This window comes from Cyprinus carpio, chromosome B14 (assembly GCF_018340385.1).
Source record: "Cyprinus carpio isolate SPL01 chromosome B14, ASM1834038v1, whole genome shotgun sequence".
NCBI lineage: Eukaryota > Metazoa > Chordata > Actinopteri > Cypriniformes > Cyprinidae > Cyprinus > Cyprinus carpio.
In genome coordinates this window covers 19,484,127-19,507,724 of record NC_056610.1, presented here as the reverse complement: position 1 = coordinate 19,507,724, position 23,598 = coordinate 19,484,127, and the positions used below count along the sequence as shown (strand labels likewise).

The 23,598-nt window shown below is 37.6% G+C and overlaps 1 protein-coding gene and 1 long non-coding RNA gene across 6 annotated transcripts; one reads left to right on the top strand and one right to left on the bottom strand.

Annotated features, from left to right (window-relative positions):
• Positions 1-314: 314 nt before the first annotated feature.
• LOC109102116 lies at positions 315-6,128 on the bottom strand. 3 transcript variants are annotated; one of them, XR_002019817.2, is made up of 3 exons: positions 5,994-6,128; positions 3,250-3,345; positions 315-3,031 (listed from the first exon to the last, which is right to left on the bottom strand). It is a non-coding gene; the product is annotated as an uncharacterized LOC109102116 (long non-coding RNA). The 3 variants fall into 3 exon arrangements; XR_006156453.1 differs by lacking the exon at positions 5,994-6,128 and adding an exon at positions 4,984-5,120; XR_006156454.1 differs by lacking the exon at positions 5,994-6,128 and adding an exon at positions 3,681-3,950.
• LOC109113328 (ligand of Numb protein X 2-like) lies at positions 5,030-22,096 on the top strand. 3 transcript variants are annotated; one of them, XM_042738440.1, is made up of 10 exons: positions 5,030-5,209; positions 9,443-9,993; positions 11,245-11,435; positions 12,625-12,821; positions 15,499-15,900; positions 16,053-16,187; positions 19,105-19,279; positions 19,369-19,612; positions 19,745-19,903; positions 21,067-22,096. In XM_042738440.1, the coding sequence occupies exons 2-10, from the start codon at positions 9,602-9,604 to the stop codon at positions 21,200-21,202; spliced, it is 2,031 nt and encodes a 676-aa protein (XP_042594374.1). In that variant the 5' UTR covers positions 5,030-5,209; positions 9,443-9,601; the 3' UTR covers positions 21,203-22,096. The 3 variants fall into 3 exon arrangements, with proteins under 3 accessions (XP_042594374.1, XP_042594377.1, XP_042594375.1); XM_042738443.1 differs by lacking the exon at positions 5,030-5,209 and adding an exon at positions 6,672-6,803; XM_042738441.1 differs by lacking the exon at positions 5,030-5,209 and adding an exon at positions 8,066-8,507.
• Positions 22,097-23,598: the final 1,502 nt, after the last annotated feature.

Sequence of the window (23,598 nt, the reverse complement as noted above, 5' to 3'; positions counted from 1 at the left end):
TATTTTACAATATATTCAAATTGAAAAATTGTTATTTTAAATTACAATAATATTTAGCTATTTTTTACTGTATTTTTGGTCAAATAAATCTTACTGACCTTATTAATAGTGTACCTATTAACTGCACTCATCTAACACCTGCACATTTAACATCATCTAAAATGTCTTTAATAAATGGTTAATGTTATTGGCTTTTTTCGACTACACCTGGATACTTTAATTTGAATCAAAGTCGTCTTAATTAAAACAACAGCACGTTGTAAATCCATTATAAGAAACCATTTTTCCAAAAACACACATCAGTATGTGCCAGGATTAAACACAGATGATGTTGCAGTTTTAAAAAGCTAGATGCAAAATAACAAGTTAAACAGTAGTTTGATTGAATGGCTGTTCACAGAGGAGTGTGAAATGCCAGCTCTATGGTGAGGTGTGACTAGGGTGAAGGGGGCAGCTCTGGCCTTTGTGTAACTCCCAGGCTGAATGTGCGGTGGCTATTGTTCAGGCACGACTGCCTGGCCTCTCAGTCTCTCTCCTCCACAGCTTTGTCCACAGCTGCATGACCACTTCCTTAACCCAGGTCAGGACAAGGTCGTGACTTTGGTAACTTAACCCTAGACCGTCTGTGCTGTCTGCACATCCATAAATGCATAGATGTTCAGTTAGGCTGACTTTGAAATACACTTAAGGACCTACCGGTGGTGGGGGTGTATTAGCTCTATTCAGCTGACATTTTAATGGTAGGAAAAATTATACAAGATTGACTGAAAATCAGCTAAGGATAAAGATAAAAAATGTATAGCATAATAAACAATAAATTACATAAATCACTTCACAGAGTGACTGAGAGTTTACACAACGTGCTCATATTTACAATGTTGAATTAACCCCCCCGTTAACCCTAATGGGCTCTTCTATGTAACTGTGAAGACACAGGTCAGTCTGGTCTCTTTCTCATGTTCCAAGGCCTTATTGGACTGTGAAGAATGAAACCCCTTCTCTGTTGATAAGAAGAGGAAAGGCTAAAGTGCTTAAAGGCATGGTATACACAGTTTTGGTACTTTGATGGAGGTTGAGTGAAGAAGGAGGGGAGGTATATAGGCTGATAAAGATCACCATGGTTCTTTGATCTTTAAGAAACTGATAAGATGTAACCAAGTGGCATGCTGGGTGGACAAGCAGGCCCACATGACAGGTACAAACAAGCAAACACAGCCCCAGAGGTGATGTCTGCAAGGAGAGCCAGATAGCTACAAGAGGAATGGCAGATGGGCAATTAGCCATTTCGCTTTGGAGTGAAGTGGAGTGAAAAGTTAACACAGCACACTTGCCTCACTGAGCAAAGTACTTTAGATTTATATTAGATATGTTATGGATGAGTAGAGAGCATTATTTATGACTTAAAACATTGGAGATCATGTTTCCATTTCCCTAATGGAAATAATCTAACTTCCTTTTTAGCTAAATAAACTTTCCCAGAACTTAAAGGAATAGTAAGAGCATGCTTCACCAAAACACTGAATCAAAGATTTTAAATACATTTGTCTAATTTGATGGCTGAAGATTGTTAAAGTGACACTCAAATGTCAAACTAAGGTGTAGCGGGGGTGGGCTGTGTCTGTGTGCTCCCTAGGCACTGATTTAGGGCCTGCATGTGGATGCCAGACAGAGCCTGAAGGCTGGGGGTGCAAGCTGCAGCCTGAAACAGATGCCTAACTGTCTGGCTGAGGGACGAGGGGGGTAGGTGTTGAATAAGATGTGGGGAGCTGCCTGTGGAGTTAATGTGCTTTGATTGGTCCTCCTAGCAACAGAGCTGTAATATTCACTGCACCTGCACTAGGTCTGTAAGTGTGCATGTTAAGAGAAGGATGCAGGATGTTACAGTGGATATATATCTGTGAGTACATATGTGTATAGGTAATTATGTGTATAGGGTGTATAGGCTGGCACTCATTATATTGTGACAGGAAAGAGAGGTCATTCACACAAATAACATCAGTGATAATTAAATAATCTAGCAAAGACATTTCTCCTTTGATGACAATGCACTTTTGCAATCCACACATGTAAAACTATAAAAAAAACATGCTTTGTATTAATAAAAACGTTTGAAATGACAGTAAAATCAACTAAGGACTGGCCATCGGTTGAGTCAAATCAAATCAATAAAATAAAATAAACTGGTCATCCATGAACGACAAGCAGTCTGGAAATGAATGGATGAATAAAATACGATTAAATATAATTTAAAAAAATCAAATAAAATCAAATGAAATGGTCATCCATCCAGGACAATCAGTCTGGAAATTAATGGATAAAATAAAGTAAAATTAAATCAAATAAAAATAAAAATAAATAAATGAATGGACTGGTCATCCATACAGGACAAGCAGCCTGGAAATGAATGGATGAATAAAACACAATAAAATATAATAATAATAACAACAAGAACAAATTAAATCAAATGGAATGATCATTCATCCAGGACATGCAGTCTGAAAATAAAATAAAATAAAATAAATATTCATCCAGGACAAGTGGACTGGGAAATGAATGGATGGATGAATCAAATAAATAAATCAATTCAAATCTGTGGTGGATTGACCATTTGATCATGACAAGAAGTTTGGAAAATGTATAAACAAAATAAAATAAAATCTTTATATTAAGATTTCAGTTATGTCTAATTCCTGTTCATGGCCCAACGACAAAGACAATTAAAAGAATTAAGACGTAAGAACCTTCATTATCAGTTCCCTCCTACAGACATCAAAAGACACATACAGTGAGAGTGCAGCTGCCCTGGTGGTGTGACTTTCTTCTGTTTGTGTTGAGGATGTTTACCGATCCCAGGAAAGACAAACAGGTTCATTCTTACTTGTGGGAGTTGTGCTCAAACAGAGGAGCCAATAGGACTGATTCAGCAAAAGGGTCAGTCTGTTACTCATTGTTGCCATTGTTGTTTTTCGTTTCCTTTCACGTTGGCTGTGTCTTCATACACAGACGTTCCCGTCAACAGCCAGGGTCACAACTGGAATGTTTTAGAATACAGTGGCTATACTAATGCAGGAAAATGCATTTCTGTTGTATTCACATTTGATGTATTGTATTGTGATGTATTGATGCATATAGTACCATTATCAGATCCCACTATGGTTATAAATGCCAATCAGTTTATAGATAAAATAAAGACTGTACACTGAAGGATTTAAAAAATATATTATTTCTTCTACAAGTTACATAACTTACCACAGCCGCAATGACAAGCTTTCACTGTCAGTCATCCATCGTGAGTGTAAACATCTGGGGACAGCTGCAAAAATGTGGCACTCGCACAGCTGATCTCTGCATAAGAAAACAATTTCATTTAGTTTGCTTTTGATAAATCAGTTTAACTTATGTGATGTTTGTGCATCACTCTGTGTATTGTTGCTGGACAACTGTACATGCTCACAAAACAACATTTAGTAACAATGACAAATATAAAAATAATTTACATAATTCACTGCAAAACCAGCTTTTGTTTGTCATAATGCCTGTAGGTTTGACCTTGATTCTTTTCTAATGACTGTGTAATTTCTAATGGACACTACTTAGTATAGTATTTTGAGGAACTGACAACATTATTAAAACAAAGAACAGTGATTGGTTTGATCTGCAATACTCTGCGCTAGACTTACAGGGGTATAAATCACAGAGGGAACAAGCCTCAGCACAGAGGTTTTATGAGGGGAGACTTCCCTTGCATCCTGCAGGGGGTAGAAGCCAACACTGTTCAAGTGTCAAAGAGCTTTTAACTGGCAGGATCACAAATAAAGAATTATTACTTTATTAGACATCATTTAGGAAGACTTTTTTGCACTCACTCTGAGTAGGAGAAAACAATTAACACAAAAGAGTTATTCTCTTAAAATTATAGTTATTATCAAAAGTTTAATTTGAGATATACTCCTGCTGGGTTGTCAGTTGATAAAAAAACACTCAGAGAATATATCAAAGGTCCTTGCAATTAATCTGTTAATGCATCCATAAAACAATTATTCACTTTGATTTGATATTTAGTTGAACGATGCCCATACAAGTGTTGTCTGAGTTCAAACTTCAGCTATTCTCACAGCGCTAATGGATTGCTGACACTAAACAACACTATTGTCAAAACATGTCGAGAATGGACAATATTCATAGCTACAGAAGACAAATAAGATAGCTCTGCAGATTAACCAAAGCCACATAAATGAATCCATCCAGATTTTGTGTATACATGGGAGACTGGGGGTAGTTGTCACACACTTTTTTTGTGAATTAGAGAAATATTAGGAAACTAAATTGTAAACTAAATTAAAATAAAATAAAAATCTCAATATCATTTTTGTTATAACAGTTTAGAAAACAAGTGAGCACCATAAAACTAACTGGAAAACATTCAAACAAGTGTCAACAATATAGGCTGATAATGAAGAAAGTTTTTAACTGAGCTGTGTTCTCAGGATGAGGGTGTTTGTTATAAATGTAAAGTCACACTGTTATTGCTATTGGGTCTGTTTATAAGTTGTTGTGTGTTTTATATTTAGTACTTTTATAAAATGTAGGCCTATTGTATATATTTGTTTCTGAATTGTTGTATATTGATTGCTAGGCACCTACTGTCCCAACACTGTATCTTCAATTGTTGGCCAAAACAATGGTTTGATAAATTTGTATTTATTCTATTTCCATTTTTTCCTCCTGTTTCATGATTTTCTTGGTATTTCATAATTATTTTAACGTTTAAATGCCGTTTATTAGCATTGTGGCAACATACAGTGTGACAAACCCAGCAACTACAGGGGCAATAACTTTACTGTGCATTGTATAAACTTTATAAACAACGTTTAAAAAGTATCCCGACTTAGTTATAGTTTACAAATGCAGTATTTTTCCCGCGTAACACATCGTCGCACCCGCACGCCACGCGCTGAGTCCAAAGGTGAATTTGTTCTCTACCTGCGCAAACTTCCTGTGAAAGCGTCAGATCCGACTCGTTTGCCTGAAACTCACGCTGGTTGCGTCGCCTACGGTTTATTAATACCTGCCCTGTTGCCCAGATATTAAAACATGGAAAAGGAAATGATGAGATGCTCATATTTTGGAGTTTATCCGAAGTGAAGGCGGTTTGAGTTTTATATGTCGACCGCGTCTTTGTTTTATTACTTCCGGAAAATCCCCACAGGTAAGACTAGTTTCGCGTCTCTTTTCTTACATAACAACACACTAATCTTACAATATTTGCTTAAACGTCTTCTGCAAACTACTGTTTTTGGCTTATTGACTATGAATGTGAATGAATGAAGGTTAAAAGGACGGTAAAGCGAACATTACTCCGCTTCTTTCATAACAGGTCACCTCGAACACATTAGGTGTTTTTAGCAGGTTGGGTACGTTGTGAAGATAAAGATAATTAGGCTGAGTTAAACAAAGAAACACATGCGTTATTTGTATTGCTTCTTTACCCACCATGTAATTCAAGGGCACTCGGTTGCCCAGGTTACCATCAGAATCTCCTGTCAGCTGATTGATGAATGATTTATGACTTCTACTTTCTCGTGTGTCATATCTACCTGCCACGTGTAGGTCAGACCACATAGACCGAATTAAAAAGGTTAGAAAAGTCAAAGATTTTATATGTGATGATATGTGGTTTTAAAGTAGCTTAAAACATATTGCATGTTTTTTAAAGCATGCTGTTTATATTAGTCTCTGACTCCATAAATAGGTTAAAGTTAACCCCTAGAGAAGGTGGAGTCTCCTTTCAGAGTATACAACTGCAACAGACTTCCAAAAGTAAACAAATATGATTCATACTTTTTGTGTCCCATTCTTCTGGTTGTTTGCTTGTGGCGTGTATTATGTAGATAGCTTGTTTATTCCCGTAGAAGAGAACGTGTGTTGTTCAAACTTGTTCTAAGATTAAATGAATCATTCATTCGGAAAATGAAAATTATGTGGTTATTTACCTCTAGTCTTGTATGGTATGACTTTCTTCTTCCGTGGGACACAAAACAAGATGTTGATGGCGTACAGATGAGGTGAAAGTGAATGGTGACCGAAGCTGTCATTCCCTGTCATTATGTCTTCTTGTTCCTTTTGTGTTCCACAGAAAAAAGAACGGTATGGAATGATGTGAGGGGGAGTAAATGATGAAACAGTTTTATTTTTTTGCAAACTGTCTCTTTAAGAGATGAACTGTTGATTAGAGGCAGTGCAAGTATGGTTAGAGTAGACAATGTTTAATCAGCCTTCTTGTTTGTTTCTATTGACTTGGAGGGCAGTGAAGAAAAACTCCAGGTGACTATACAGAAGTATATTTTCATATGTTCCAAACTTAGTCATTCTGTCGGGGCTGTGCAATTGCCCGTGTATTCATTCTATAATGGTGTGTCTGAGAGAATGATTCATGGCCCCTGCTAGAGTTTGGTAGGTGAGATGTTTCAGACTGGGTGTTCACGTTTTCTTTGATTTACCATTTGTTCTGTAGGCGGTGGACAGGACAGGAATAGTGCTAATTTATGACATCAGCACCCTGGTAATCCTAACATCTGGAAACACTATATGGACTTTGAAAAAGTCAATGTTCAATGGCTGTTTGGTGCACAAACAGGTCAGTGACACATTGTGTACTCAGGGAAGTATGTGGACTTAGATTTGTTAGGTTTTGTAATAGAGTTCAACCTTGAAAGGATCAGAAACTCTACATCATTACGGGACAGGAGAGACTGACAAGCTGCTTGTCTCCAGTGTATAAAATACTCCCATGAGGCTGTGGGGTAAGTTCATCTATCTTAGCCAGGGTCGCACTCGCAGCTTCAGTGGGGAAGTGATTCTAACAAAACACATCACTGAGCCTTAAGGTTCGGTGTTTTAGAATGTTTATCAAGGCTGCTCTTAGTAAGTGTTGTTTAGTAAGGCACTTTTGCTATTTAGCTACTGTGCATATTTACTTTCATTGAAGGGTGGTCCAAAACCATATCTTATGATGAGAATATTGTTATCTATATTCAGTTCGTATCACCACAGTTGCGCCCTAGAATTGAAGTGATAAATCTTACACTGGCAAGCATCACTCAGAATTTTTCTACAGTGTGTACTGTGTAGTATTAAACATGCATGGGCTGCACCAATTAAAATTCTGGTAGGTTATTTTCATGTTATTTCCGATATTAAAATTCTGTACTGTTTTGTCTCTAAAACAGTATTTAAACCTAACATCAGGTATTTTAAATATTGTAAGTAAATTTATCAGAGCGTGATAATGTGCAGTACGAAAATGGGATGTTTTGATATTTGCTAAAGATTATGTTTAACAGTGTTACTAAATTGTTTTATTAAATTATAAACTGTTTTTAAAGCTTAACTTTAAGTGAGTGTTAGATGATGGGAAAGATAATGTTAATGTTAAAATAGCAGAATTGTATATCAATATTTACTATATATAATAGTATATAAATTTAATATATATACTATGTTTATCAGGGGTTTTCAAAATTGTGTATGGGGACCCCGAGGGGCCACGAGAGGGTCTGTGGAAAAGTTTACATAAAACAACGCTGAAAATGTAAATATAAATAACAAAAATAATATTAAACAAAATAAATTGAACTAAATTATTATTAATTTATAGTTTTAAGCAAAATATATCCTGGAAAACAAATTATATAAAAAAATATATAAATAATATACCTAACATTAGAGTACTAGCCTTTAGAAACATTTAATAGAACATTAAATATTTGCCAAATAAAATTTTACATATGCTGAATAATAATTTTTCACAGTATAAATTGGGTATTTTATACATAAAGTGTGTAGCTACCTTCTTTTAAAATTTAGGATGGAAGTTCCTTAATCATATTCAATAATATTGGTTGTCTATTGCATCTAAAACTGTGAAAACCCCTGATATATATTATCTGTTAGATTTTCCCCCCCTTTACGGTGATAAATGAATTCTACTTGATTTGCCCCTAGTGGTAAGCATTTTAAGGGTTGTGAATCACTGACTTTATGTTAATTATTGCACTCACTGGGTTATGTCCATTCAGTTATCTGTAGAATATTAAGGAGGTCAGTGAGTGAGAGAAATATGTCCTGCTTGACCTCGGACAACACACGCATACTCGCTGTGTAATTGGCCAGAGGTTGAGCTTGGTTCTTAGAATGCTCTGCCTGCACTAGTACCACATCAGCAGTCTACACTCCCCCTCGTCTTCCGTCACACACACACTCTCTCAACCCCTCCTCCTGGGTCGACACAGCCGGACTCTGAACGCTTCTCTCTAGTCTGTGAGGTCCCCTTTAACTGCATGTCCCTTGCATACTCACACGCACAAACACACTCTGTACCTAGTTGAGTTGAGATGACGGGCTCTGGTTTCAGTCAGGCTACAGGCGGCCAGCGCAGCTGTTGGGCTTGAGTTTCTTGTTTTCATGCAGTGGCTGCTGGGAGTCTGACTGCACTGCCAGCATCTGAGGTGGGTTGGAATAATGATTGAGATTTATTACCTCACATTCATGGCAGACAGTGTGTTTGTTTTGCTCATTCATTATAGTGCCAGTTTGCAATTGTGTCATTGCATTGTGTTATTTGTTTGTATTGAATCAATAGTAGTTATGGTGTAGTGTTATCATTATGTATTTATGGTATTCTAAAAGAGGATTTTTTATAGTTTTATTATGAGGGTCACTGACATATGAGTACCCACAATAAATAAAAAGAAGAATCTTATTTTAAAAACATGCTCTAAATTGCTGTTGGTTTTGAAACACTTTCAAGATCGTATTGAAATGTTAAAATATCATGTTTTACCAACTGAAAAGTAATTGCTTACACTTTGAATACATGTGACTACACATTTGAATCTTTTTTTCCCCCAGGTAAAATATATTATTCAAGGTTAAAATTGTTTAATATGTTGTTATTACTTCATAATAATATTATTCAATTATTAATTCATAAAATGTTTTCGAGTTTTCAAGGACATCATAACATCTTGAATGTAGTGTATTTAAGGTTTCGATACACAAGGTTTCATTGTAGATGGATTTAGCAGAGATTATGTGGCTCACAGAGGGAAGTGGCCCATTACTGATCGGGCATGAAGTCATTAACAACAAGCTTGTAATTTCTACACTATTCATTTTAAGTTCTTGCTCTTTTTGGGTGGCTGCTTTGTTCGCCCTAGTAAGTGAGTTTTGACTGCTGCCCTCCTGTCATTTCACTTAACCCGTTTAATGACTTGAACAGTGATAGTTAGCCAAAGGCTGTATCCTCATGGATACAGCTGCAGCCCTCTTCCCATATTGTTGTGGTTAAGTGGATCCATGTCATTTCCTGTCCAGCCGCCATGAGCCAAAAAAAGAATGCTTGACGTGAGCTTCAGTTTTTCTTTGTTCTCTTTTCCAACAGAAACTTGGGTGTAGATGAAGCGGCTAGCAGTTTGTTCTCTTTCTGGATTGGAAATATTTGATTGCTTCTCATCTGATGAAACTGATGTAGAGTTTGCAAGCTGAGAAAGCGGCATAAGCCCTCCAGCCCTGCGGACGTCCAGCTTAACTTCTTCAGGCCATGGCCGAGCCCAAGGCGTCTCCGGTGGGTGGCGTAACGTGGGCGCGGGTGTGTAAGGACTGTGGACAGTGTCATGATGGTCGAGACAGTCACCTGTTTGAATATCAGGATGAGGTGGATGATGAGCTGGTGTGCCACATCTGCCTGCAGCCTCTGTTGCAGCCCATGGACACGCCGTGTGGCCACACGTACTGCTTCCACTGCCTCAGCAACTTCCTGCATGACCAGGACTTCTGTCCCGTCGACCGCCAGAGGCTTCAGCTACAACAATGCCGTGCCTCTAGCCTGCTGGTGCGCAACCTGCTGGACAAACTGGCCGTGCTGTGCCCGTTCCGCAGCGAGTGCCAGCAGAGCATGCAACGCTGCGAGCTGCAGCCCCATCTTCACAACAGGTTAGTGCGTGCCACCAAACAAATGTTTAACTATCACTAGGGCAACATAGCATGTTGAAGAGATGTAGACATCGATAATGCAGATATCATTCTGTAGAAATGAAATGAAATCAGTTACGAGAAGTCGGTGGATAAATATGCACAAGTAGCCTTTAAGAAAGCTGCTGAAAAATTTCTGGAATTCCACTTATCCAGGTTTCATGTGAACAGAGAGATTTGAGAGAGCTGAGCAGGATTAAAGAATAGACATGAGTGGACCGTATGACTGATACTGAAAGAACAGGGGGACTCTCTTTTACATAATGGAGTTAATTAGGAATCACATGAGTGATTACTATAGAATGTGTCCGAATAGTTAAGCCTCGTCACCTCTTCCAGGAACACATGGGAATTGATGTTTAATTTTTCCCTATTTAGTTAAAGGCTTTAAGCGGTATTAAGTGTTTAACCCTGCTCACAATTGTTTAGTTGATCAAACTTATAGTTTCTACAGTTCAGTATAAAATATAGAATTCACTAAATGGTTGATTCACTGAATCCAAAGCCATAGTATATGATATAGGTGATATGGTATGCAAAAAGGAAAATCCCCTGGGAATAAAACCCATGACTTTGGAGTTATTGCCATACTGTTTAAACTATTGGAACTATGCATAGAATGACCCTGTGCCTCAGCGTTCATCTCCCTTACATGGGTTTTCTTTCTGCCGTTTTATCATATTCTTATCTTCTGTGATGTAAAGCATGGTCTAAAGGTTGTTAGGCTGATAGTCCACGTGGTCAGGGAAAGCCCAATGTAAACACAGAGAGAGCAGCTGTGGGATGGGGAGGGAGGTGTTGACATGGTGAAACCCAGACTAGACCTGATTCTGTTTTTTTTTTTGTTTTGTTTTTTAACCTGTACCATCTCCATCCCTGCAATGCAGCAGAAAAGCCTGTTTGCATAGCTCCTCTTGTTTCTGTACTGAGAATTCACACTCCCTGAGCATGTTCATCTTTAATAGATAAATGCTATGTAGCTTTGCACCGAACCGATTAAGCACTGACTTGTTTTTCGCTGCTGTTTTCTGCTGACTCCTGAATATGGAAGATCCAGAGCAGTAGTCAGCATTGGTGTATGTTTAGGATATTTTTAGTTACTGTTGCTGCTATCTGGTAATGAAAGTCTTGTAGGTTAATTAACAGCAGACCACTGAGTTATGATGCAGAAGTTCTCTCTGACTCGGTGTGCTCCAATTCTCTCTTTCTCAGATGTCCTGCATTCAGACGACTCAGGGAAGAGGCGGAGAGAAAAAAGAGACCCTCCTGGAATGAGTTAAAGGGAAGCAAATCAGATGGAGATTTAGCTGATGCCAAGTCTACCCCAATCGCACGCACAGGTCAGCTCAGTGGACCCTCAGAACCTGGACTGGTCAATCCGGCCTTTGAAGAGGGTGAAGATGGTATTGCAGCACTTTCTGTTTTTCTTGTACTCTGTCTAACAAATATTATTACAAAATCCTATGAGCGTTAGCAGATCAATATCTTAAGTATTTATGATATTTCAAATTTAATTAAAATCAGGAGTATGTGCATAATTTTATGGAATATCGTTACCAAAATGGTTATCAGATAATATTGCAGTTTTTTTTTATTGGTCAGTATTGGATATTTAATTGTTCATGCATATCTGTATAATCCCCTATATTAGCTTTGCTGTCATCTAACACCCACTTAATCTAAACTTAATCTTTATCATTCTGTTGCGAACACACAATAACACAACAAATAATTATCACAATAAATATAAAATTTTTCATTTTATGTAGTATTTTATAGCATTTAAAAACTTATTTTAGCTTTTAGTGTGTTATTTTTAACGAATTTAGGTAAAATAATACATTTAATGTTGGTTATTGATTGTAGCAGGAAAATAATTATTGGTTTATTGGTAATGGCAAAAAATTCAATATTGCTGTCCCTTTACATATATAATATTTGTATAATATCTCTTTTTGCACTGTTTTTCACCACCTGATAAGGATTAGATTTAGAAAAGAATAAAGCACATTCTTGGTGGGTTTTTTTTTTTTTTTGGGATGATTTATGGTTGTTTTTGTTTTTGATTTGTGGTAGCTCAGGCGTAAAGGTGAGAAGAGTGTAGCACAGACGGTGAAAAGCTAAGGAAATTGATTTGCAGCTGTGTTTACTTTTGGTTAACCAAAACAGAGGGAATCTTTTATGTGGCCCTTAATCTTGTGAGTAAATGGCTGAGGAGTGTCAGGATGTTATTAACATTGCATCAAAATGTATTATGGCATTAAAACCAACAATCGTCACTGTCTGAGAACATGTACACTCATGGAGATTCACATCAACTTTTTTCTGATTAAAGCTCTAAAACACCTGGGGGGGGGGGGGGGTCAACTTTTTTATGGATTAATGGAAATGCTGTTAGTCATAAAGTCACCTAGCAACTCTCTAAATATCTCATGGGAATATTACATCATACATTTGTGTGCTTTCCCAAATAAATGACTCATTCCAAAGCAGCCACAAGCAAACTTCTTGTGTTACTGCCATATGTTGGACTACTTAGCTACTTAGTTAGCATTTGTAAATCAGGTTCCTGATGGTCTTTTGGGTTTCCAGACACCCCTCTGAGGTCCAGTCTTGTGGCAGAGGCGACTGTGGTGGAACTGCTTCGAGAGGATCCAGATGAGGATCTGGGATTGCGTATAGTAGGAGGGAAGGACACACCCTTGGGTAACATTGTCATTCAGGAGATTGTGCGTGATTCACTGGCTGCACGGGATGGCAAGCTGGCTCCTGGGGATCATATTCTAGAGGTGAGGCATATCTCAGCTCGCCATGCCATTATGTTTGTTTTAGATTGTCAATCATTATGGATTTGAACCCATTAGATGTTTTCCACTGGTTTTATCTTTCTGAATCTGTCTTTCTATCCAGTTCTCATGTTGTCAGTGTACACACCCCAGCATCATTGTGTTTACATTGCAGTCACATCCCTGGATAAAGGTCACAAGATCCTGCTTTCCCAAATGTCAGGAAATTTCCATTGGCTGGCACATTATTGACCATATAAAAATGTAGCTGTTTTCAGTTCAGTAGACAAATTCTGTCTTAGGACATGTGTGACCTCGAACCACAAAACCAGTCTTAAGTTGCTGGGGTAATAGCAATAGCCAAAAATACATTGTATGGTTCAAAATTATTGATTTTTCCTTTATGCCAAAAATCATTCGGACATTAAGTAAAGATCATGTTCCATGAAGATATTTAGTAAATTTCCTACTGTAAATATATCAAAATATAATTGATTAGTAATATGCGTTGCTAAGAACTTCATTTTGACAACTTTAAAGGTGATTTTCTCAATATTTAGATTTTTTTGCACCCTCAGATCCCAGATTTTGTAATAGTTTTGTCTCATCCAGATATTGTCCTATCCTAACAAACCATACATAAATGGAAAGCTTAATTATTCAGCTTTCAGATAATGTATAAATCTCAATTTCGAAACAAACATTGACACTTATGACTGGTTTTGTGGTCCAGGCTCACATGTATCAAAATGGGTTTAGTTCAATACATGTCCTATAAAACTGACCCACTTTACACAAGTTTTCACTAATTGGTCATATTTAGCTGATTTACAGTTAGTTTGTGTAGTTCCAGAATGAAAGATGTTCATGTTAAATTTGAAAATTCAGATTTCATTAAGAGTGATTTCAGAAAAAGGGGCATTCAGTAGTTCTTTAGCTAACGTTAGCATCGCTGTTCTTTGTGTACTTTAAGTACCGATACCACAATGGTGTTAGATTTTGCACTGCCATCTGTCGTGGAACAACACTAGTCAGTTTTAGAGCCTGGTCTACTACACGGAAATTAATTCCTTTATCTGTCCCAGCAAAATAGAAGCAACTTGGTCTCAGTCATCAAATCTTTCCACCTTGTTTAAGCTGTACTGATGTTTACGCTTGTTTTTTGCCTTTGTAAGTCTTTCCGTCTTCAGCTTAAGACCTTTTTTGCATCTTTGGCCATAAAGATTCTGATCTTCTCTTTATTTAATCTCGTAAAGCACGATAAGAAATGTTCCACTGTCTAATTTTCGCTCTTCACGTCAAACAACACTGTTCAACTAGTGTATCTGCAGATGCGGCAGCTAGTGAGTACACGCACCACCTTTTAGTCAAAGACAGTGGATCATGTCATTTCAACATGGCAAAATACATAATTAAAACACTTTGTACAGTCTTCATCCTGTGCGAATAACACTAATCACATGACTCTTCACAAAAGCACAGTGTATTTTGTTTTATTTGTAAAACATTTTAACTTAGCATATTTGTAAAACATTTTAACAGCACTAAACTACAGAATTCACCTTTAGAAAGCACAGTTACACAGTAGTGCTTCTCAGTTACAATTCAGTTCAGTAAAGCAAATTTACATTCTTGTTCCCACAATCCTACGCTCTCCTAGGATTTCTGCTCCTGGCCGTCCTGGAATGCAGTTCCTTAGTAAAGCGAACCAGTACAACTGTCTTCACATTCAAATTCAACCTTGAGATTTAATGAATGCCTCCAGCTCGTCTTCTCTGAGATCATATATATGGAAATCTGAATGAGGTCAACCATCAACCCTAGAATGATCTGTATCCCAAGCGGAGCTTCTTTGACTTTTTTTTAGGGAGCTAAGGCCTGTAAAGAGATCTGTGGATGGCTTAGATATCTTGTTTCTTGAAATGGGATCTCTCTTTTCCCCTTCTGGTTCAACACAGCATTGATTATCACAAAGGGCTGTTCCAAGCCTCAGGCAGGAAGATTTTCTCTCTTTTTTTGGGTCCAGAAGCATAAATAACAGCATTATTTTAGGATCTTTTAATATGGTGTTCTTTAGAGAGAACAAAGCGTACTGGTTGGATCTTAAATAAAGGTTAGACATTAACCTGAATTCCCACATGAACGGATATCAAGGCAATGCTTTCACTTTCTGAAAGGACTGAGTCTAAGTACAAATATTGACTTAAAGTCTTTAAAAAACATTTTAAAAATAGACACATTAGTGTTGTTTTAGCTTTTAAACATGATGCATAATAAACCAAAATGACTCTCCAAATGATCTTCATAGGTGTTGGGTGTAAATTTGGTGCAATTTGAAAATCGCCTTTATCTATTTTCTAAATGCATCTTATTTAACTTATTGTAAATTATTCATCCATACTTGTTTCATTTAAAAAAAAATGTAACTTGTATTGTTTAAAATTTTCTCTGGTGGCGTATACCAGATTTCTCCAATCATTTAATCCATATAAACCCCATCCCTTTTAGAGCTGCCTCCACCCAAACAATAAATGGTGGACAGAACCAAGTCCCGTCTTACGTTATTTTTTCTTTTTTTTGATAATCTGTTTCACTTAGCTATACGACATAATATGGAAGAAAAGATCTGTAGCTCATTGCATTGCACTGCGACCTCAAACTAATGGTATGATCTTTGCAGGTCAGTGATGTCAGTTTGGCATCCATCCCCCACAGTCGTGCCGTTGCTGTGCTTCGGCAGTCATGTTCCCGCGTCAGGCTAACTGTCATGCAGGAGAAGGGCTTCAAGCCCCGGCCTGAGCATCTTGCTCAACACTCAGCTTCTCCCCCGTCACAATCACCCAGTCCTAACCAGAACCACGGCACCATCATCCAGGTCACTCTCGTAAAGCGTGAGCACTCTGAGCCGCTGGGCATCAAACTCATCCGTAAGTCTGAGGAGCCAGGAGTCTTCATCCTGGACCTGCTGCCTGGGGGACTGGCTGCCAAAGATGGCAAACTGAGGAACAATGATAAAGTGCTGGGCATCAACGGACAGGACCTGAGACATGGCACCCCAGAGAGTGCAGCTCAGATCATACAGGTCAGGAACAGACATACAGAATCACTTTAGAGAGAAAAAGTGTATGTCTCAAACTACTATTAATACAATCTCTTACTTTTAAACACCTGATTAAGATTTCAGGTTTCATAGTAAATGTAAGTGATTGTTATGCTCTGTTATGTGTATGGCAGGCATGTGAAATGCGTGTAAACTTCGTTGTGATGAGACTTCCTGATCTCTCAGAGGAGGGCGGTGAGGGCCAGAGCAGAGGAACCAGGAGGGTCCCGGAACCGCAATACTTCAAGCGACGATCCGAATACATGAAGGTAAAAAGAGCATAATGTTGACAGGTTTAAAGGCACAAATAGTCGTAGCTGTGGTCTACCATTATGCTTACTTGGGTGATGCAAGTTTTTGCTCACTCCCAATCTCCAAGTTCCATATAGATCGAGAAATAAAATGTATTCCCCATCCACACATTTTTTTTATATAGATCGAGAAATAAAATTTTTTTTAAGGGCAGTAATAGTATTAATTATTTTTATTACTTTTATTACAAACTAAAATTAAAAAAAAAAAAACTGTTTTCGATTGTGATATATTTTAAAATGTGACTTATTCTTGTGATGGCAAAGCTGAATTTTCAGCAGCCGTAACTCCAGTCTTCAATGTCACATGATTCTACAGAAATCATTCTAATATGCTGATTTGCTGCTCAAGAAACATTTATTATTATTATCAATGCTGAAAATAGCTGTGCTGCTTAATGTTTTTGTGGAAATTGTGATACCTTTTTTGGATTCTTCATTCAAAAGAATTTTTGCCAAAGAACAGCATTTATTTGAAATAGATTTTTTTGTATTGTCTTTACTGTCACTTTTGTTCAATTTAATGTCTCCTTGCTGAATAAAAGTATTCATCTGAACAGTAATTTATATATACAACACTGGCTAAAAGTGAAGAAAACCATACAAAAGTAAAAGAAAGGTGCTTTGTGATTATAGTTCGACTTGTTGGCAAAAGCTTGGTTGCATGTTGCACATGTGTGCGCGTGAGGTGACTTTTCACCCAGAGACCAGTCACACCCTGCTTTTGTGACACTTCTTCACCAGCTGAAGGCAGAGGCAGCAAACACAGGCTGGATAGTGGGAGATGAAAGCAGAGACCCCCCTCTCTCTCTGGGACTCGTCCCTGATCAAAAGGCCGGGGTGCTGCTCTCTGAGCTGCTGTAGCCACTGTGTTTGTTTATAGCTGGGGATCAAAGCTGGTGACAGTTAGCTTTCACCTGTGGAGATGAAGCTTGAGCTCACGCTGGGAGGAAGGGCCACCCCTCCCTCTCTGGAGGTCTGGAGAAGATGGCTGAAAGAAGAGCGTTTTGCCCAAGCGGACCTCGCGCTCTCTCTCGTGAAGCCAACATGGAAGTGACTAAAACTGCAATTCATCGACTGGCCGCAGGCTGGCTGCAAAAGGGAGTCAATCCCATAGACTCCCCATGTTAAAAATGTCCAACTTTACAGCAGCAAAAAAAAAACATGTTTACAGCCTGGTTAAAAAAATTATTTTGGTCTATATAGCTAACTTTGCCCTTCATGATAACTGTGAGGCAGGTGAATTTTTTTATAACTCTTCTGTTTAAATGATATTAAGCCTTAAAGTTCTGCATAATTAAGGACGTGGCCACTTGAGTGACCAGTGGATTGCCGCTGCTGACACTGCCGTCAAGCTAGGTGGGCATGGCTTCAGCGACCAACTCCCGCCTTTTTGCCCATTTTCGATTATTATAATGACGCGCTGCCAAAATGGTGAAGGTGGTTTCAGGGCACGTTGTGCTTAAAATTGGGTCTTCAGAAATCTGCGGGTGACGTCACGGACACTATGTCCATGTTTTTATACAGTCTATAGTCTTGCCCCAATCTATGAGTTATGATGGCAGTGTGTAAGAGCCACTCACATTAATGCATCTCTCTGCTTGGCAGTGTGTAAGAGCCACTCACATTAATGCATCTGGATCAACATCATTTGTTGATCCTGGATCAACATTACTGTCCAAAAATACAGACCTAACCCAATCCCTACCCCTAAACCTAACCTTACCCATAATGTATTCCTAAAATCAGAGGGAAATTATAGCTGATTAACAAGGGTGTAGAAGCACCTAATCCTGATTGTAAGCCTAAAACTGACATTTCCTGAAAAGTTACCTCTCAGTTCTGATTGGTTGATTGGAACAAGGATGTCGATCCAGGAACATGGTCAAATCACACTCACCCTGCTTCGCAGCAGGATCTGGGATGTTTGTTTTTACAAATGTTTTCACCGCAGGAGTCAGGCACATGTCTTAAACTTTCACTTTTCACCCATCCCCCAAATACAGACCTTTTCAAAACACTATTACTAATCATTAAGCACAGTTACAATGGATCTGCAGTAAGTTTTTGCATAGTTAAGGTACAGTTTTTTGAGTATACATGACGCAATAATAACCATTCTTAAATATTTAAAGGATTAAACATCAACTCTGTCTTTCAGAGCATGCTCACAATGCAAGGCCAGTTGTAGTCTGTTTACTGTGTGTATACGAACAGTTCAAAAGTTTTGAGCCAGTATGATTTATTTTTTAAAGACCGAAATGAATACTTTTATTCAGCAAGGATGCATGAAACTGATCAAAAGTGACAGTAAAGTATTTTACATTGTTACAAGAAAAAAATCATTTCAAATAAAGTTCAAGAATATGAATAAAATGTATCATGGCTTTTACAGAAATATTTAGGAACACAACTGTTTTCAACATTGATAATAGTAGTAGTGTTTTTACAGAAATATTTAGGAACACAACTGTTTTCAACATTGATAATAGTAGTAAATGTTTCTTGAGCCTCAAATCAGCATATTAGAATAACGGGAATAAATTACAGTTTCAAAAATGTTAAATTATGATTTTTAATGTGAATTTTTATTGAGTTTATATGAATTTGTTGAGCATGGCACACATTTCAAAAAGTTATTGTACATAGTAGATAAAACCAAGTTACAATCACATTGCAATATCTAGATCTGATAGTCCAGCTCTTGGCATAGTTGGACTGGTACAGTGTTAACATGACTATTTGAAAGGTGCATGTAACTAAATTCAGCTGTTGGAAAAATTGCTGTTACTTTCATCCACATTAAAACTTTTTTTTTAAATTTTTTTTAAGTTTGTATTTTGTAAGTTGTTTAATGTACATTATCTGGTTTCAGGAGCCTCCAGTTGGGTTCTCTAGTCAAGAGAAGACAGTGAGTCTAAAGAAGGAGCCTCGACACTCTCTAGGCATCACCATCGCGGGTGGGAGAGACTGCCGCAGCCGTTTGCCCGTCTACATCACTAGTGTGCAGCCGGTGGGCTGCCTGCACAGAGACGGCACTGTCAAAACAGGTCATTCTCCTTGTGCCTCCATATAAAATGCTCTGCTCTGAGCATCATGTGCAATGCTTGTGTTAACTGTGATGTCATGGTTGCAACAGGTGATGTATTGCTGAGTATAAATGATATGGACCTGACCCATCTTACCTACAATGAAGCAGTGACCATCCTAAAGACTCAGGCCGCTCAGAACACAATAACACTGCGAGTTATCCAAACCTTTGCTGAGGAGGAGGAACAGGACGGAGAATCCAGCACCAGAGAAGACATGGACACACTGGAGGGACCCAAAGAGGATGACATTAACTGGGCTCCTCTCTGGACCCGCTGGTTGGGCCTGCCCAGGTACAGTTTTTTTTTGTTGTTGAGATATGGATTATTGAGTGCGTAACTCAAATTTGATGTCCTCTTCTATAACTTTTGGGCAAGTATATGGCTCATAGGTGCTTAAACATGATCAAAATTTTTAATCCCAAGTTACATCCACTGGTGTCGTGATATTATGCTGATGAAGACCAACAGTGAGAGCTGGGGCTTCAGTATCGTGGGAGGATATGAGGAGAGTCGTGGCCAGCAGCCCTTCTTCATTAAAACCATAGTGCCTGGAACACCAGCTCACTTTGATGGACGCCTCAAGTGAGTCTCCTGTCCTCTTTAACAACATTACCATTCAAAAATTTGGGTCAGTAAGGTTATGTTGTTTTTGAAAGAAATTAATTATTCTATTTAGGAAGGAAGCAGTACGTTCTTTTGAACTTTTCTCTTCATCCAAGAATACAGAAAAAAGTCACAGTTACCACATAAATATGAAGCAGCACAAATGTTTTTAAAATATAAGAACTGTTTCTTGAGGAAGAATTGGTGATACTGAAGACAGGAGTAATGATGCTGAAAATTCAGCTTTACCGTCATGGGAATAAATTCTCTTTTAAAATGTATGAAAATGGAGAACAGTTATTTAAAATTGTAATAATATTTCACAATATCGCAGGTTTTACTGCAGGTTCTTGGTGAACATAAGAGAAACAAAACATCTTACTGACCACAAAACATTTGAATGGAAGTGTAGAAGTGACTTAAAGTGATAGTTCACCCAAAAATGAAAATTCCTCATCTTTTTCCAAACCCAAAACCTTTGTTCATCTTCGAAACACAGTTTGATATTTTTGATGTATTCAGAGAGCTTTTTGATTCTGCATAGACAGAAATGCAACTACCACGTTCAAGGCCCAGAAAGGTAGGACATTGTTAAAATAGTCCATGTGACAGCAGTGGTTCAACTAGGGCTGGGCAAAAAACACTCACAAATCACAAATCGCAGCATTTACAACACAGATCCATAGTTCACTGACAAGCTACTCAAAATCAGCAATGAATCGCCAGCAATTTTGTGTAGCTTGTCAGTGAACTACGGCTCTGTGTTGTAAATGACACTCCCGGAGCGGCATTTACATTTACTGGGAGCAGAGTGATAATTAAATGCTCAGAGCGCGGAAATTGGGGAAATTGTTGCCGCTCACATACTCTGATCTGAACGCACATGCTGGAGATTAACTGCTAATCACAGGAGTGGCTTTACTGTCGAGATGCACATGAAAATCGCATTAGATTTTTTGCCCAGCCCTAGGTTCAACCGTTATTTTATGAATGACAGAATTTTCATTTTTTGGGTCAACTATCCCTTTAATTGTTGTGCTCCAGTTGTCATCATTGACAAGCTATTATGAACTTGAGTGCAGCGAGTTTGCCTCTATAAAAGGAGATGCTTTGATTATTGACTCCCTCATGCTCTCCTGCAGGTGTGGCGATGAGATTGTGGCTGTGAATGGAGTCACTACAGTTGGCATGAATAACTCCTCCTTGATCCCAATGCTGAAACTCCAGAAGAACAAAGTCACGTTGACCGTGGTCTCCTGGCCTGGCAGCCTGGTTTAAAGACTAGCCTGAACTCTATCACTGTTACTGGATCCACCACTGGATTTTAAGTTGATGCACAAGTCTGTTATTGGAGAAGAGATGTCTCTTCTCTTAAGAACAGGGTGGAAAAACTGAGCAAGTCTGTTAACAATTATTGACCCAAGATTTAAAAGCAAGCCAAAAGGTTTATATTATTTAATCCACTGTAGGCATTTAGTGTTTCACAAGTGTGCATTGCTCTTTGATGAGCTGTAATGGTGAAAAAGTGTGAACTGCATTTGAGGGCACTGGATAAGCTTGACTTCCTGTTTAAAAAGTTGTTTATTTTATCATTTATCATGCCACTTGCCTGGGTGTATATTTTAGAATGGAACTTCTTGTTTCCATATATAACCAGTAATAATCTTTTAGAAGGTTTATGATTGACATTAAGTGGTCAGTAGTGAGGTGATAAATATAAATAATTATTTTGACATTACCTGGAGTTGGACCACATCACATTCTCATGCTGATGGCCGCTCTGATGACACTTTTCACACTGTTATATGTTCTGAGAATAGTTACACTAGTGTAAAACTATGTAGGTGATAAGTATGGACTGTTTTTTAAAACACAGCCTGGCTTGTTTGACACATTTTTAATGTATCTCTTGGGTGCCTTGGATATGAATATGTACAAACACTGATCCACACCTGCCTTAATTGCTTGTATACCAAAAATGCCAATTGTTATCTTTGGCCTTTCATCAACTGTAGAATGTTTATTTGCCTATAACATCTGTATGTTCAACCCTTTACTTTTTAATGCATTTTAGTCAGTTTTAATGATGTTCGGTTTTTTGACAAGCACAGCAAATGTGATGTGACATTTGTGTTATGATGCCAGAATAAACATTTTTGTTTTATTTTATTACATCCTTGTTCTAAGCAGTAGCTGTTTTGTTCAGTTTTTCTGATCTGTAGTATTATATAGTTGTAATTGATTATATCAGGTCTTTTCTATAAATTTAAGAACTTACAGATTCCCAAATAATGATTTATATTTAATATGAATATGGATGTAATCTGCTGAGAATTATTCTGCCATAACAATAGTGGCTTCAACATTTTAACCTTGTTTAGATTAGTGTTGCTTTTCTCTGTAACTCGAGTTAATGCTAAAGCCACATATTTCACTCCCCTTCCAAATCGTTCATTATAGTCCCTGTGGGATTCCCAGGCAATATCTGCGGCTTTGCCCTGTTGAGTATCTCACCATCTGAGCAGTTTGAAGGGCGAGTGGGCCACGTGCTGTCACACAGGGGACCTGTGCAGGATGTAAATCAGCCCTGCACAGTTTGAATTTCAGCCTTGAACTATGAACCAAGGATTAAAAGGTTTAAAATCCTGCTGACAGGCTAAACTAATGCAATAGGTTGCCAACTGTTAAAGAAAAACAAGATTGATGTGAGGCAATCTTTGTTGAATTTGAATTTAAAGTGATGCGATATCCAAACATCTGCTGAGAACGTAAAATCCAACTGTGGCACAAAAGGATATTTTGTTGATTTAACATTGACTAATTCAGATGACATATTTCAGAACAAACAGAGTAAAAATAATATATATATATATATATATATAATTAAAGGCTAATGTACATATTCCAAATGCAGATGATATGTACCAGGACATTCTCAGACATCATTTTAGGCCAGATTTGAAACTTCATGCATTTAAACTGCTCCACATTCTTCATTGTGTCTTAGCCTGCCCCCTAGAGGCCAAATAAAGCTCAACATATCAAATTAGTATTTATTTATTTTTGCGTTAAGTGGTTGCTAAATGAATACTAAGAAGCTTAAAATACATAAAGCGCTAGTGAAAATGGACAGACTACCTCAACTGCAGCTGTCTGTATCTGAATCCTTCATGCTGAGTTACGTTTGTTCGTCACACTCCCCTTTGCACCCCCGCTCTACATTATGTAAACCAATGGGTCATTTCTATCTTTGACAAAAAACAAGCAATATTAAAACCACAACTTTAAATGCCATGTATCTATTTAATCTGAATTATTTCCATTGCTATTATAATACTTTAAACTCTATGGATTACGATCTACAGCTTTTTGTAGTACTTTTGATTTTAAATCTGTGTTACTGTGTATAGTATAACGCTATCACATTAAGCAGTAGTTAAAAAGCTGTATTTATGTGTACTATAACACAGACAGTAAATTAATCACATAGTAAGTGAATAAGCCGTATAAAAAATAAACCTTTGCATAAAACTCAAAAACTATCAAATTAAACAGTTTACTTCATAACTTTAGTTATTAACCAATTAACAGAAAAATGAATGACCATATTTAAAATATATATATATATATATATATATATTATATTATATTATATATATATAAATAAATTTCCT